Raw genomic sequence first — 16,048 nt, 5'->3', positions numbered from 1 at the left:
TCAATACTGATTTTTTACTGTCAGTTGTAGCTTCATCTATCATAACAGAAAGTTTTGTTCCACTTTGAAGGACCTTTCCAACTACTCTCTTTCGCATTTCATTTGCTATGTGTTGGCTGATTGTTGCACAGGAATAGTCTGAATGTAAAGTTCTTCCCATGTCTAGTCCATTCAAGACTTGCAGATCAATATCGGACGGTAGATCTGTGAAAGGCCTTCCAGATTTCACAATCTTGTAAACTGTACGAAATACCCTATCAGTAGTTAAGAAGTGATCCCTTTGCATTTCAGAAGTCAATGTTTCCAATGTCTTTTCTTTTGCTTTTTCCATGGTTTTCTCAGCTGCTTGGTGATAGTCTGACATTTTATGCTTGTGTATATTCTTACGAAGAGACTGCAGCTGTGCTGCTCGGTTTGTACCATAGGCTGTAACCTTAACGTTGGACCACTCCTCAGCAATATGCAACTGGCTGCTCCCACCTGTACTTGGCCCAACCACTTTCATTTTCTGGCAGGTTAGGCAGCCAAGTTTTTTGCTTTGACATATTAGCCATGGATAATACTTTTTTTTCTCCCTGAACTTGGTAGATGTCCAGCATTCAGGGATATCTTGCTCATTATCTCCCTGGTTATTTTGGTCAGAATCATCGACACTATCTCGCCCTGCTTCTGCCTCCTCCTCTCTTCTTTTTTCTACCACAAAAATATAAAATCTATGTTTAAACCCCACTTGGTAAGATACATTTCCCCTCTTCGAAAAAGAAAAGTGTCTATTTAGAATTATCAAACCTGTTCCTTCTGCAGCTCTAGGCTCCTCTGCTTCTGCCTCCTCCTCTCTTCTTTTTTCTACCGCAAAAACATAAAATCTGTTAAAACCCCCCCTTGGTAGGATTAGCTACATTTCCCCCTCTTCGAAAAAGAAAAGTGTCTATTTAGAAATATCAAACATGTTCCTTCTCCAGCTCTAGTCTCCTCTGCTCTCCTTCCTGCTTCCTCGCCATGATTATCCTCTATATGAAGAAAACAACGGCATTATGGTTTTGTTAGGATGAGCAGACAGTGAAGTAGGCCTACTGTCAAGTTGTGTTTTTTTTTCATATAAAATAAGAGCGATGACATTCAACCACCAGAAGCCGCTATCACACGATTCGGAGGCATGCATCACATTTAAAGCTTTTTAAGTAATACATTTTGGTCGCTCACAGTGACTAAAGGTGCAATTTTCACACTTAATTTATATTATATGATCTCACTAAAATGAATGGAAAGCTTATCAAACAAAGTGCTTAAATCACTAGTGGATACATGATCATCGAATTGATACACAAAATCAGCCTAAAGATCCTCCAGGAACCTTAATTCAAATGGGTTCTTTCGGAACCAGTTTTCATACTGAAGAATCCCAAACTTGGACTATCTACCATCCTTAACTGAACTTCACCGGCTGTTTCAGGAACCGTCAACGACACCTGTTCTTCTCTGTGTTCTTCTGCCCCTGTCGTCTCTGCTTGTACACTAGCTTGCTCTGCCTCATCCTAAATTACATTTAATTTTTTTCCCCGACTGAACATGTCTAGGCTAGTTAAGTGTGTTGCTTATGCGGTCGCCTAAGCAGTAAAGAGCTGTGGGAAACCCTGCGAGATATTCCATGTGAAAAAGAAATCAAATCTGACATTAACTTTGTGAATATAAGAAAGGTCTAACCTGACGTTGGTTACTATAGCAGCTAGTACTAGCTGCCTGGCGTTAGGCTAGTTAACAAGAAAAAAAACGTAAGCTCCCAAACTATAACTCTGTTGTTATCGCCTCTGTCCAGAGATTACACATTTGGTGACATATCAAAAGTATTCTTGACTTACCTTCAGTGGTACTTTTTGTCCTCTTAAAGCCGAAGTAGTCCCTCAGGTCAAGCTGTCCTTGTCGCTTACTGGCCATGATGCTTGCACAGGCTGCGCTGCTATCGTTGACGCTGACTGACTTGACATCAATTTCGTGATCGTGATATGTGCACGAGCCCCTCGTCAACAGTATTTTAGCGGCTAAAATAATGTGGACGAGGGGCACGTGACGTGCACATATAAAATGTAGAATGTTGAAAATTAAACATTGGCAATATTTCCACATGAATTGATCAAATAACAGGGGATGGGAAGGGGGGATTGCCGTTTCATAAGGGGGATGGTTTTGACCATTTTAATACCTAAGGGCAGGGCCGGCTTAATGCACGGGCTGACCTGGGCTGAAGCCCAGGGGCCTACGGAGATCGGAGGCCTATCATGAGCCAATTAAAAAAGAAAAAAAAAATCAATTTTTTTAATTTTTTATTTCGGGGGATTTTTTGTTTTTTTTAAATAAACAAATTCTTGGCTTTCAGAATAGGAAACTTTCATTTCCAAAATCACACGATAAATACATTTTTGATTCTTGTAAAGGGAAGACGACAGCTCTCCCTCGCCACTCTGCTGTTCCACAGCGCCGCCCCCCCTCCCTCCACTGAAATTATTATTGTAAGACGTAGAGTAATGATAGATAACACGGCAAGGTCCGTTACAGTTTGTTTTCATCTGATTTTAAAAAAACAAAGTTCTTTCAGAATATTAAACTTGTTTCTGCAAATTCAGATGATAAATACAGCTTTGAAGCTTGTAACGGCATAATTACAAGCGGAGAACGGAGTAACGTAACGTCACAGCAGGCATAACAACAGCCGGTGTTTCTCGTGAGTGTTTTCCCCGGAAACAAACACAATACACACAAACGCAAATATACACAAACACACAAACACCGTCAGAATGAGAATATGTTTCACATGTGACTTATTCAAATTGCGAGTGATTGAGTGAAGAAAAAGTTTGAGTGGCGCTCGGAAAAGGAAATTGTTGAGGGAAAAGGAGTTTCGAGACAAGCAGCTGTTACAAAAAATGCCTAAGCTTACAGGTTATTTTAAACCTGTAGGCCAGGATGAGGAGGAAGGACAGATGAGTTCTGTACCGAGCGGTAGCGGTGCCGGTGTTACAGTATAAGTTGAGTCATGACAACTGGCGACATTCTATTATTTTCGTCATCGGAATCCGGGGCGTGTACATTGAGGACCCATTGTTGACTTACCAGGAAAGAAACATCGTTTGTCGTTTACGTTCATCTTTTGCTATATCTGCCTCCATAGGATCACTTTGATGCACATTCAGTACTCGTATGTGAGGTTGTGGGGCAGAGGCCGATATCGTGACGCTTACAGGGAGGTATCGAACATTTCAAAGTAGGTGACTGTGTGGATGCCTGTTCAAAACATTGCAAACTTCAATAAATCATTTAAATTATATATTTGTGTCCGACTTTCATTTGTTCATCGTTCTTAATGTGATGTATAGTAGCTTTGATAGCTGTCCATACCTTCAGACAGCCTAAAAGTAAAACACAAGTTGTTTATTCACAGCCTGAACGCTCATCGAGATGACTGGATCAGTCATGACAACTTGTGATCAGCTCCGATTAAATTGTGATATCAATTCTGTAGCTAACCTCCAGGGATCACGTTTATTTTATGAAATACCTGTATCCCTCTCATCACAACACGACTCTACACTGTGCAGGAAAAACAATTACATACATGAAAATAATCTTGATGCATGGGAATTAAACACACAAACTAACAGATAAATCATCAGAAGAAGGCAGAGAGGAAGTAAATAACAAAAGGAACACGGAAGGCAGACAGAATTGCTTAGACACGGGTGTCACATGAAATTTAAAGGTTCTGGAAAGTTCCTTATACAGATTCCTCATGAGATTTTTCTATCTCATGAAGTCCCTAAGTGACACACACTGAACAGTCTGGGGTCATGGTCCTTGTCCTTTGCTTTTGTCTTCCCATAACAACATGTCCAAGATGTCCATGTGTCAGGCTAAAACATGTGACAGAACTAGCTAGATTTGGAAAGGTTTTTTGTTGCTAAAGTTAATATTCAAGCCATTTAAGAATAAAAATGCTTACATGACATGTCATTTGTTAAACATTAAGCTGTCTTCGGCTCTTTTCTGCTGTAACAAATGTACATTTCCCCTCTGTGGGACGAATAAAGGTATTCTGATTCTGATTACATTTAACCTGTTGTGGAAACATTTCTTGATGAAATTGATATGAAACAAATGCCATAAATATTGCTGTGACACATGGTGTCACATCGGGACTTTAACCCTAAACATTCACAGTAAACCCGGAGTGACATATATGCACAATTAGAAATATGAGTATGGTCTGGTCAGTTAATTTAGCTGATTCAATTATATTTAGTTAACATATACTTTGTTCTTCAATTCATAGTATGTTCAAACAAATGCAAACCAAAACATCATCCTTGTTAATTAAGTTATAAATAAGAGTTACTTTACCATTAAAGCCCAGATATTTGACACTAGGGGGGGTTACTTGTCAGAAATGTGTCTATTTAGTCTAAATGACGTTCCCCTTAATTTCCCCAAAAGTAGAAATGGGTCCGGGTTCTTATGGGTTAAACGTATAGGCTTAAAGGCATAATAGAACTACCGTATTATATGTATTCAACTTGTGCCCCGCTGGACTTATTTTTCTGTGGTTTACCGTTACTGTGACATATCAATATAGCCACGGAAGATAGTTTGTGTGTTTAATTCCCATGCATCAAGGTTATTTTCATGTATGTAATTGTTTTTCCTGCACAGTGTAGAGTCTTGTTGTGATGAGAGGGATACAGGTATTTCATAAAATAAACGTGATCCCTGGAGGTTAGCTACAGAATTGATATCACAATTTAATCGGAGCTGATCACAAGTTGTCATGACTGATCCAGTCATCTCGATGAGCGTTCAGGCTGTGAATAAACAACTTGTGTTTTACTTTTAGGCTGTCTGAAGGTATGGACAGCTATCAAAGCTACTATACATCACATTAAGAACGATGAACAAATGAAAGTCGGACACAAATATATAATTTAAATGATTTATTGAAGTTTGCAATGTTTTGAACAGGCATCCACACAGTAACCTACTTTGAAATGTTCGATACCTCCCTGTAAGCGTCACGATATCGGCCTCTGCCCCACAACCTCACATACGAGTACTGAATGTGCAGCAAATGGATCTTAGGAAGGCAGATATAGCAAAAGATGAACGTAAACGACAAACGATGTTTCTTTCCTGGTAAGTCAACAATGGGTCCTCAATGTACACGCCCCGGATTCCGATGACGAAAATAATAGAATGTCGCCAGTTGTCATGACTCAACTTATACTGTAACACCGGCCGCGGGGCCTCGGAGACAAGTAGGCCGTCTGGTTCTGATAGCGATGGAGCAGCGGGAGAGGAAAAACAGACAGGAGGGACATTATCTGTTGGAGGAGATGGAGAGGACGACGAGGACTTGCTACGTGGAGGGGAGCCAACGGCAACCGGACAAATACATGAGGGAGGCCCGATACGTCACTCATATGGAGGAGAGGACCAGGCGCGTGTAGAGCAGAGTGAAGAAGTGCGATCACAGAGCCTGCCGAGGCTATAAATGACTTTGATTTGATGTTTAAATAGGGGGCCTACAAAAACTATCAGCCCCAGGGCCTGATGGCAGGTTAAGGCGGGCTTGCCTAAGGAGGATGCCATCCCCCCCCATCCCCCCTCAACTCGACTACTGGATACACACATGTGAAATGTTTAGGTCTGACTCTCAATCATTGCTAACTTTTTTAGCTGAAATAGTTTTCTATCACCGCCCTTTCTTTCTACTTTCTTGTTTAACTTGTCCTTTAGTTATTTCAAGTGTTTCATGCTAAACGAACCCCCCTTTGAAAAATTATATATGAATATGAAGAGGTATATTATATTATAATCTGACCCCATGGTACCTATTCCTCTTTTTTTTAAATGCGCATAGTTAAGTTTACCTTGTCTTTAGGACTTTTTTGGTATCCTCCGCGAACCAGGGTCTTGAAACCAAAACGAATTCCTGTACCGCATGCTATTGCTACCTTTTAATTTTCGCCCAAACTATTAAAAGTCCCCCTTTTGTCCACAACACACAGTGCAAACACAATCGTCCTGCTGGAAGAGTTTAAGCTCCAACTTGTTTTTCACTCAGATGTCCAGAGAGACACTCAGTGTTACGTAACATTTCCTTGTTGGAACTTTTTCCTCTGCCTACAACCCGCAGCTAAATAACATGAGACGGACCATGCCTGCAGGAGCAAGCTGAGTTTACAGAGGGTCCTTTTAAACATTTTCATCATGATCTTTCAAGCCCTTTTTGAGTGTATGGACTTCACTAGTTGTCTGTTGATCAGTTTTATAGTATTTCTCGTGACAGATGTGATCAGAAACTGGAGACCAAACAGCTTTCCCCCTGGACCCTGGGCTGCGCCTTTTCTAGGAAATATCTTGATAGGATTTGACTTCAAAGCAATGGAGAAGGTAAGGTGAACAGATTAGAGGACAAAAGTTGATCTTTAATATCCTACAGGCAATGTGTCTTTCATAAATAAGCCTTTGCAACACTATAGGCTGGATATAACAATAAATAAACAATAAAAGCTTGCAACTAAAAAAATGCATTTGTTTTTGAATGCAGCTCTCTCAGGAGTATGGTCCAGTGTTCAGCTTGAGGATAGGCAGCCAGAGGATGGTGTTTGTTTCCGGGTACAAGATGGTCAAAGAGGCTCTTGTTATCCAGCTGGACAGCTTTATTGATAGACCTATTTTTCCTCTTTTCCATGCTATCTTTAAGGGGATTGGTGAGTATACCTGAACGAGAGGGAGAAAGCCTGAATATTTAATAGCATGCAAAAGTATTGCAGTAGTGGTTTGCCTTCTCCAGGGCAGAACTTAATCTCTTTACGCAGTATCAAAATATGTAACCAAAAGTCATAGCCCAGTAAGCCAACTCACATGGGACAAAGTCTGTGGACCATGCAGAATAGACTTTCCCCTCTGTGCAACAACAACACTGCACAACACCAGATTAGGGAGTGAAAGAAAGGGTTTCTTTTCAAGAAAGGTGCTCAGAAGTGATAACTAAAATCTGTAAAGGCAGTGAATTGCCTGTTTGCTTTGTTAATTTGCTACAACTGTCCCACAGGTATAGCTTTGAGCAATGGGTACTTGTGGAAAAAGCAAAGGAAGTTTGCCAACACTCACCTGCGTTACTTTGGAGAGGGCCAGAAGTCCCTGGAAAAATACATTGAGGTGGAAAACACCTACATCTGTGAAGCTTTCAAAGAGGAACAAGGCAAGTAGAGATTGCTATGTAGAGTGATTTTATATCCTAACATGATATATCATTACTTTAATACAACATATTCCCAGGAAGGCCATTTAACCCCCATTACATCATAACGAATGGAGTGTGTAACATCATCTCGTCTGTGCTCTTCGGTCATCGCTTTGAGTACAGTGATCAAAGCTTCCGCAGGATTCTGGACTTGGACAATGAGGCTATTAGGCTAGCTGGCTTACCTCAGACTCAGGTAATTTCTCATCTACTTTAACTAAACTGTGCTGTGGGCCTATAACTAATCTGAGAGTTTGTCCCATCAACAGCTGTATGATGCCTTCCCTGGTGTGCTGAAGTACCTGCCAGGACCACACCAGACTGTGTTAAAGAACTACGAGGAGATCTTGGCTTTCCTGAGATCAGAAGTAGTGAAGCACCAGGAAGAGTGGAACCCAGAGGACCCTCGTGATTTTATCGATGTTTACCTGGGAGAGATGGAGAAGGTAAGATATTTGCACACATTTAGTATTTTAGTACAGTATATTACATAAACATGAATATAAAAAAGTATTCCATGATGTTTTCTGATAGAGTATCAGATAGAAGACAAATCTGTTTTTTGGCAACAGCTGAAATTAAATCGACCAGACTTCTTTCTGAGGATTGATAGGACTGCACATCATCCTTAGTTTAGAGCGTTCTTTAGTATTCAGATTTGAGTATTCACAAGCCGTGTAATAACATCAAAGTAATGTTGTTGACACTTTGCCAGAAAAAGGAGGATCCCCAGGCTGGCTTCAACATTGAAACCCTGCTGGTTTGCACCCTGGACCTGATAGAGGCCGGTACAGAAACATCAGCCACCACTTTACGCTGGGCCCTGATGTACATGATGCACTACCCAGAGATACAGGGTTAGTATCTGTCTGAATCATTCTCACAGAGATTACAGAGTTTGTTGTGCTGTTTAAGGTTATAATGTCCAATGACTGCCTCCTCACTCAGAGAAAGTCCAGGCAGAGATAGACTCAGTGATCGGACAGTCTCGTCAGCCCACCATGTCCGACAAGCCCAACATGCCTTACACTGAAGCTGTCATCCATGAAGTTCAAAGGATGGGAAATATCGTTCCCCTTGGATTCCCAAAAATGGCCAGTAAAGACGCTACACTGGGAGGATACTCAATACCCAAAGTAAGGAACTATTTACCAGACTCGCCCATATATTATCGGTTGAGTTTTGTCCATTATATTTTACACAACGTGACATTTCATGCTTATTTATCCAGGGAACAACTATTACTACAATCCTTGCGACTGTGCTGTTTGATAAGAATGAGTGGGAAACTCCGGATACCTTCAATCCGGAGCATTTCTTGAATTCAGAGGGGACATTTCGCAGAAGAGACGCCTTCTTACCGTTTTCAGCAGGTTTGCTTGATATTCCTCCACTAGCTTACAGACAAATTGCTACCAACATATTTCCTGCTGTCAAGAGTTTAAAATCTGTTGCCTATTGTTTCCCGACAGGTAAACGTGTCTGTTTAGGGGAGCACCTGGCCAGAATGGAGCTGTTCCTTATGTTCACAGTTCTCTTCCAGCACTTCACCATCTCCCCTGTGCCTGGAGAGATGCCCAGCTTGGACGGTGTGCTGGGTTTCACCAATTCCCCCCAGCAGTTCAGGATGCTAGCTGTGCCTCGCTGATTTGCTCCTATTTCACCTCAGGATCACAAAACAGTCTTAAGTCCAAGTTCGCTGCCAAAAAACTAAATCAGATCACATTTCTGACTCAAAACTTAAAACTAGTTTGACATGAAATAAATAAATATACACATTTTAGTTTTAAAGCCAAAAGGTTAGCCCATTCACTCCCATCATCACCCACAGAGATCATTTCACACATTTATACATCCACGTACTCATGTGTATACTCACACATTTAGTAGCTTTGTAGGACTTTAAGATCATAAATAACAGATTGCTAATGTAACTGTGAAATGACACATGCTAAGGTTTGCTAGTATGATTTTCACTTAGCATGAAGATCTTTTAACTAATTAACTAACAATTTACTCTTTCACAATACTTGCTTGATACAGTTTTGATTTATCACTACACTGACAAGCTTTTTATCTACTTGAACTTAGACAATTGAACGACATGGTCATTAAAATATGACATTCATAACCTGTCTATTAAGTGTTGCATAACGTTATGCAAATATTTTCCTTTACAGCAACAGGAAATCAGATGTATTATATTTTCCTATTTCCATTAGCTGGTTAAGTATTAGTTAAGAATGATTTTTTGACAAAAATAAATCATAGAACCTTTAAACCTCACTCACATGCCAACTTGAGTAAGATAACATTTCTAATTAATGCCTACATACATTATCTTGTGAAATTATACTTAAAAATCTGTAAAATGTTTTATTCTGTTCAATAAAGGATTTTAGTTGTACCTAAGAGTTTGCCTTTTACATAGTTTTAAAACATTAAGAGAAGTCAGGATTTTGTTGGAAATGGTTGTGTGGGGTCAGCTTAAATAACTTGACCCAAAGCCGGTTTGTTTGTAAAATATTGTAAGAAGTGTAATGTATCTCCTTATCTTTAGAATCATTGACACACTTTCAGGAATCCATTGACATTTTTCTTTTGAAATCAGGTCTTTATCTGAATTCATCTGAACTCAAAGAGTCTTATCTGCCCAATGCATGTGATGATTCAATTCAACACAGTACAGTATAGCACAGTACATTTATCTGAGACGACACTTTCTCTGATGGTCTGCTTTCAGTCTGCAAGTCTTAAATTGTGTAGATGAATGTTGGAACCTATTTCCACTCATTTACATTCAACTGTATAGTCGATCGGTAAGAAGACCTTTATCCCCAACTGCACTCTATATTTGGGCTTGACTCTATTTACACTATGAACATCCAATCTCAGTTTAAGGTTACTACAGTACAGGACAGCAGTGTTGGGTGTAACGCGTTACAAAAGTAAAGGAGTTACAGTAATATATTACTTTTTGCTGTAACGACTAACGAAGTAATGTAACGCATTACTAATGAAATGTGGGTAATATATTACCCGTTACAATGCTCAGTAACACAGTTACAACACATTTTAACCCGAAATTAAATGGTGTTTTGTTTTTTAAGAATGTACTAACATAGCGAGACATTCCGACACCGGACAAATTGTGCGGGTAGATTAGTAAACCTGGTGTTTACCCTTCAGGCTTCGCGTCGAGATCTTCGGGGAAGTTGAACGTTATGCAACCATTCAAAAAAGAGAACGTAGCGAAAAATACTAACAACAAATTGTGTCAGGTGCGCGTGACCTGCTCCAATGCGCTTGCATAATTTCCAAAGTGCTTCCACAGCCGTGACACACATCTGATCTGTGGATAATCATTTATACGAAAATGGTTAAAGCAACCATCGCTAAACGCCAGCAACACTGCATCTACTGCAGACAGTAGCAACAGGTCAGATGCGGACATCACGTTACCCTCCGTTGTGGACACTAGCTTACTCCCGCCTGACTCGCCGGCCCCGGAGCAGCAGTCTTCGTCGCCCGAAACTACGCCGCCCCTCTGCGGCCCGCAGGTGCCAGGTATATCTAAACAACTACCCGCCTGTACAGTGGGGTAAGGCGGTCATTTTGCAGCTTGTGGTATAAAAATAGACAATGGCTAGAATATTCATGTGAAAATAGTACAATATTCTGACATGCCTTTAGAAATGTTGGGTCAAAAATAATGCATACAATAGCACAGATGCCTTCACCACGAATGGCTAAAAAAATATCTCATATCCCAAGCTTATTATCAACGAGCTGATGTTGCAGCTGAAATGTTCTCCAGGTCACAAATTCAACCTCACATGATGATGTGATACCAGTTTTCAAGCACAGTAAATATTCTCTTCCCAGCGTATGGGACCAAGGTGATGATGTAGTAGGCTACATGGTTTTAATAATACTTTTGCCTTTCAATGTTTGCCATTTCAAACCATGAGCATGGTTTAAATAATATTTGCCTTGATTTACAATATGTTAACCTTCATTATAGTCCTTGACAGCGGTCTGTACTGCTGTATTAACAATGTGTCACATGTTAAGAATTTACAATCAGAATCGAGTATTCAACTAAGCCCTGTAATACAAGTTGTTAGTAGCCTTAAGGGCCTACACAGTTGTTATGCTATACCACATTGCCCTTCACTGGATGCATAATGAGCTGCACTAAACTACATTTTAGCATTTAAAATACCTAGCTATTCTTTTGCGGTTATTTTGGTGAAAGTAACTAAACAGTAACTAAAGTAGTGTAACTCATTACATTTCAGAGACAGTAATATTGTAATGTAACCTATTACTTTCAAAAGAGAGTAATAAGTAATATGTAATATATTACATTTTGGAAGTAACTTGCCCAACACTGCAGGACAGTGAAGGTTTTGCACTTTATGAATTTACGTTTTTGTTGCTCATGAATAATTATGTCATAATACCATGTGTAATATGATGGTAATCTCAAGAGTAACGCAAATGATGTATTCAAGTAAAAACAAATATATTGCTTTCATATGAGAAAAGCTGGTCCACCTTAAAAGTCAGCTCACCTTAAGCTGCTGTCGTGTTGCTGCTAGCTTCGGGCTAACCAGGGCCTGTGTAGAGGCACGTGGTCTCAAGGTATTATTAATATAGTAATACTAGTGAAATAAATATCTTAAACAAACTCCTAAAAAAGGGTCAATCAAAAAAGATGATTGACCCTGATGACAAATAACTATGCCAACATCTGACATAATGTTTAGGTACAACAACCTTTATACAAACTTTGTGAAGGATTGATGGATACCATTACAAAACCGGTGTTTCATAAGAAAAAAGGAATGTCATAGCTGGGACCGTTCTCCTGCTGCTGACCTAGATCTCTTCAACATGTGGCTCCATCATTTTTTGTTGGGTTTTGACCTCAAGGGGGTTTTCCTGTTTACTTGTATTTTGTTATCATTATAGGAGAGTTCGTCAAACACAGGAATCCTCCAAATTATTCTCCAGGACCATTGGCTCTCCTAATTGTTTTTATTTGTGTCAAATTATTATTATTATTATTATTGTTATTATTATTGTTACAGCCATCGCAATCTTGATTTTTGGAACTAGAATTGACACGAGAGGGTGGAGCTGGGTGCAACCAAACCCTAAACAAGACATTTTAGCGTTCCAAAATGTTACCATCCATTTTTATAAACTAAAAACACACTGTTGATGGTTAAATGTGCAGCAATAAAATGCCTAATGAGGCATTACAATACAATAGCAATTTTAAGCAAACCAAAATATTACATTGACACCTTGCTAATAGAAGATAAACTACATTTAATATGTTGACTAAGCAAATTAATGTATAAAACCCAAAACAGACACTTTTCTAAACTGGGTTACTCTCCTAGTGACCTGGTTCTGTCTGCACCTGTTCCTGCTGGTAGTTACTCATTTACATGCAACTGCGCAATGAATTAGTTAGATGCCTTTTACCCACTGCACTTTATGATTTGGCTTCACTTTATTTAAACCATGACCATCCAATATCAGTATAAGGTCAATGAAAGACAGTGGAAGATGTGAAAGGTGTGTTATCTGATTGCTTAGCAGATATGTTTGCTCATGAGTTATTACCATCAAATTATTATGGCATGCTAAAACTTAAATCATTTGAAATTAGATGCAATAATTTATACTATGACAGATATCTTGTTTACCGAGTAAAGTAGGTGTGTCTGTTGCCTGTATGGTCCACTATCTCTATGAACTTTGAGCACAGCCTGAATTACCGAATAGTAGTTTGTACAGTAGTGCAGGGGAGTGGAGCTTGGCTTCTTGCAAGGCTTGGATCTTTCTCATGCTGTTGGTTTAACTCTCCTTAAGGATGTGGCTTTATAATGTTTTGTCGGCTTTGGACTTCAAGGGGCTGTTCCTGTTTCTTTTCATTTTTATCATAATAGCCGATTTCCTAAAACACAGGAATCCTCCAAATTATCCTCCGGGACCAATGGCTTTTCCAATTGTGGGGAGTATCTTCAGTGTGGACAGTAAACATCCATATATGTATTTCACCAAGGTAAAGTTGAGAGATCTATTATATGGTTTAGTCTGATGTAGCCTATTTATTTTGAATTTACAATAGGGTTAAGATCTTTCACATCGGGGTTTGTGGGCACTGTCAATGCAGTAGAAGAAGTTGAAAGCCATTTTAATCATCTTGGTTAGTCCACTTGAAGGTTGTTTATTTGCGCTCTACATGATACGTGATGTGATACTAATGGCTGATACTGACATCTGGTGTTCAAATTGTAGACATGGATGAAAAAGTATTGTTTTTGTACACCTGGTAGCCATTTTTTCCCCTGATGCATAGGTTTAGGGTATGAACAATTGTACTTAAAGATGAATATGTGGTAGTGTTTTTGGGATCATCAGTGTTCACTTCATGATTTACAGCTGGCTGATGTTTATGGGAGTGTGTTCAGAGTCCGGCTCGGCGGTAACACAATGGTGTTTGTGTCTGGGTACAAGATGGTGAAGGAAGCCTTAGTGTCCCAAGCCGACAACTTTGTGGATCGACCTCACAATGAATTGGAAAACAGGTTTTACTCCGGAAACAAAAGTGCATAATTCTCTTTCTTTCTCTTATCTCATAGTCTTCAGGAATAACCTCCCTTCGACCTTTAACTCAAATCTCTGCTTATGCTTGCATCTAGGCGGTCTGTTTGTAAGCAATGGTGAAACATGGAAGAGACAGCGACGATTTGCCTTGTCTACCCTACGTACCTTTGGCGTGGGAAAAAACACCATGGAGCAGAGTATCTGTGAGGAGGTCCGACACCTGCAGGAGGAGATAGAGAAAGAGAAAGGTGTACACAAAGAGTACAGATTCAGCTCATTATTCGGAGTATAGCGTTGTCTAAACAGTGGACTCCTCTCCTACAGGTCAACTTTTCAGCCCAGCAGGCCTCTTCAACAACGCTGTGTCCAACATCATTTGCCAGCTGGTGATGGGTAAACGCTTTGACTACAGCGACCACAACTTCCAGATTATGCTGAATTATTTGTCTGAAATTCTAATGCTGGAGGGCTCTGTATGGGGTACGGTAAGTCAGTCATTTTAATGTCGTTTAATCACTGTCAGATAATTTCTTTTTTTTAAGGATTCTTGAAGTCAATTCTTGTTAACCGTCTGAGCAGCCCATGTCCGTGCCCAAATATGATCACATACAGTAAGGGTAAATATTATGTGGGTGTATCTAATTTACAATTTGTTTCTAATACTGTAGCTGTACGAGTCGTTCCCCACATTGATGAAGCACTTGCCAGGTCCTCACAACAAAATGTTCAGTCATTTTGACGCCATCCGAGACTTCCTCAGTCTGGAGGTAAAGAACCACAAGAAGGACCTGGACCGCAGTGACCCCCGGGACTATATTGACACTTTCCTTATTGAAATGGAAAAAGTAAGTTAACGACTGCACTTCAAAACACTTTGGAGCCCTTCATGTATATTTAGCATCCACTCACTACAGTATCTTCTTTGCATCTCTGAATAGAACAAGGATTCAGATCTTGGCTTCACAGAGACTAATCTGGCTTTGTGCTCTCTGGATCTCTTCCTGGCTGGTACAGAGACCACCTCCACCACGTTACAGTGGGCTTTGGTTTATCTCATCAAATACCCTGATATCCAGGGTAGGTGACATGCTAGCACCACACTGAGCTAACTGTAAACACAGCAAGAAAACAACATAACTTGACAATATTTACTTATAGAGAAAGTGAAGGCAGAGATTGACAGAGCGATCGGACACAACAGACAGCCCAGTATGGCAGACAGACCCAACCTGCCCTACACTGAAGCCGTCATCCACGAGATCCAGAGGATGGGAAACATTGTTCCTTTAAATGGACTCAGAATGGCTGCTAAGGATACAACACTGGGTGATTACTTCATTCCCAAGGTTTGTGTAGCCCACAATCATATTTAGTCTGAAAATGATTGTATCTAAAATGTGGGCGTTGTTGTCAATGGTTGGTTATGAATCTTGTTTTTTAGGGTACGACCTTGATGCCAATCCTGACCTCTGTGCTGTTCGACAAGACTGAATGGGAGACCCCAGACACCTTCAACCCCGGACACTTCCTGGATGCTGAGGGACAGTTTGTGAAGAGAGAAGCTCTCTTGGCTTTCTCTGCAGGTAAACAACATTCACCTGAATCATAACATGAACTAGAACATAAGTTTTATCCTTAGATCTTACACTTTCATGTGAGTATACTGTACGTTTGTGCACTCTTCAGGGAAACGTGTGTGTCTCGGAGAAGGCCTCGCCAAGATGGAGCTGTTTCTGTTTTTCGTTGGTTTACTGCAGAAGTTCTCCTTCTCTGTTCCTGATGGTGTAGAGTTGAGTACAGAAGGAGTTACTGGAACAACTCGAGTGCCACATCCCTTCAAGGTTTATGCCAAGGCTCGCTGAATCATACAACATCTCACTGAATAATTTGAATAAACAACGAATGTTTCCTCATCCACTGCCTTTACAATGATGTGTGATAAAGTTGATTTACATTGAATACACAAATTAAAAGACATTTCCCTTTGTCGTCATAATGTGTATTAAATTCATTAAGGTACTATCTGTAAATTGTATGTCATGTATAAGTAAAAAAAACTGTAATGATCTGATTTCTATCCATCTTAATACATTTGTTATTAAAAAATATATTTTGATTTGTTTCACA

General features: G+C 39.9%; 1 protein-coding gene across 1 annotated transcript; it reads left to right on the top strand.

Moving 5' to 3' along the window:
- The first annotated feature begins 6,133 nt into the window (after positions 1-6,133).
- On the top strand, positions 6,134-16,048 carry LOC307019721 (uncharacterized protein). The gene is given in 19 exon segments (XM_079650788.1): positions 6,134-6,438; positions 6,596-6,758; positions 7,103-7,252; positions 7,330-7,490; positions 7,564-7,740; positions 8,010-8,151; positions 8,243-8,430; positions 8,526-8,667; positions 8,767-8,930; positions 13,173-13,376; positions 13,757-13,922; positions 14,017-14,169; positions 14,246-14,406; positions 14,590-14,766; positions 14,860-14,998; positions 15,080-15,279; positions 15,281-15,360; positions 15,362-15,504; positions 15,608-16,048. Coding segments are annotated over 19 exon segments (3,069 nt in total). The 5' UTR covers positions 6,134-6,255; the 3' UTR covers positions 15,784-16,048.

Source organism: Notothenia rossii (genome assembly GCF_949606895.1).
Source record: "Notothenia rossii genome assembly, chromosome: 1".
Taxonomy (NCBI): Eukaryota; Metazoa; Chordata; class Actinopteri; order Perciformes; family Nototheniidae; genus Notothenia; species Notothenia rossii.
This window is presented reverse-complemented; position numbering and strand designations above follow the sequence as displayed.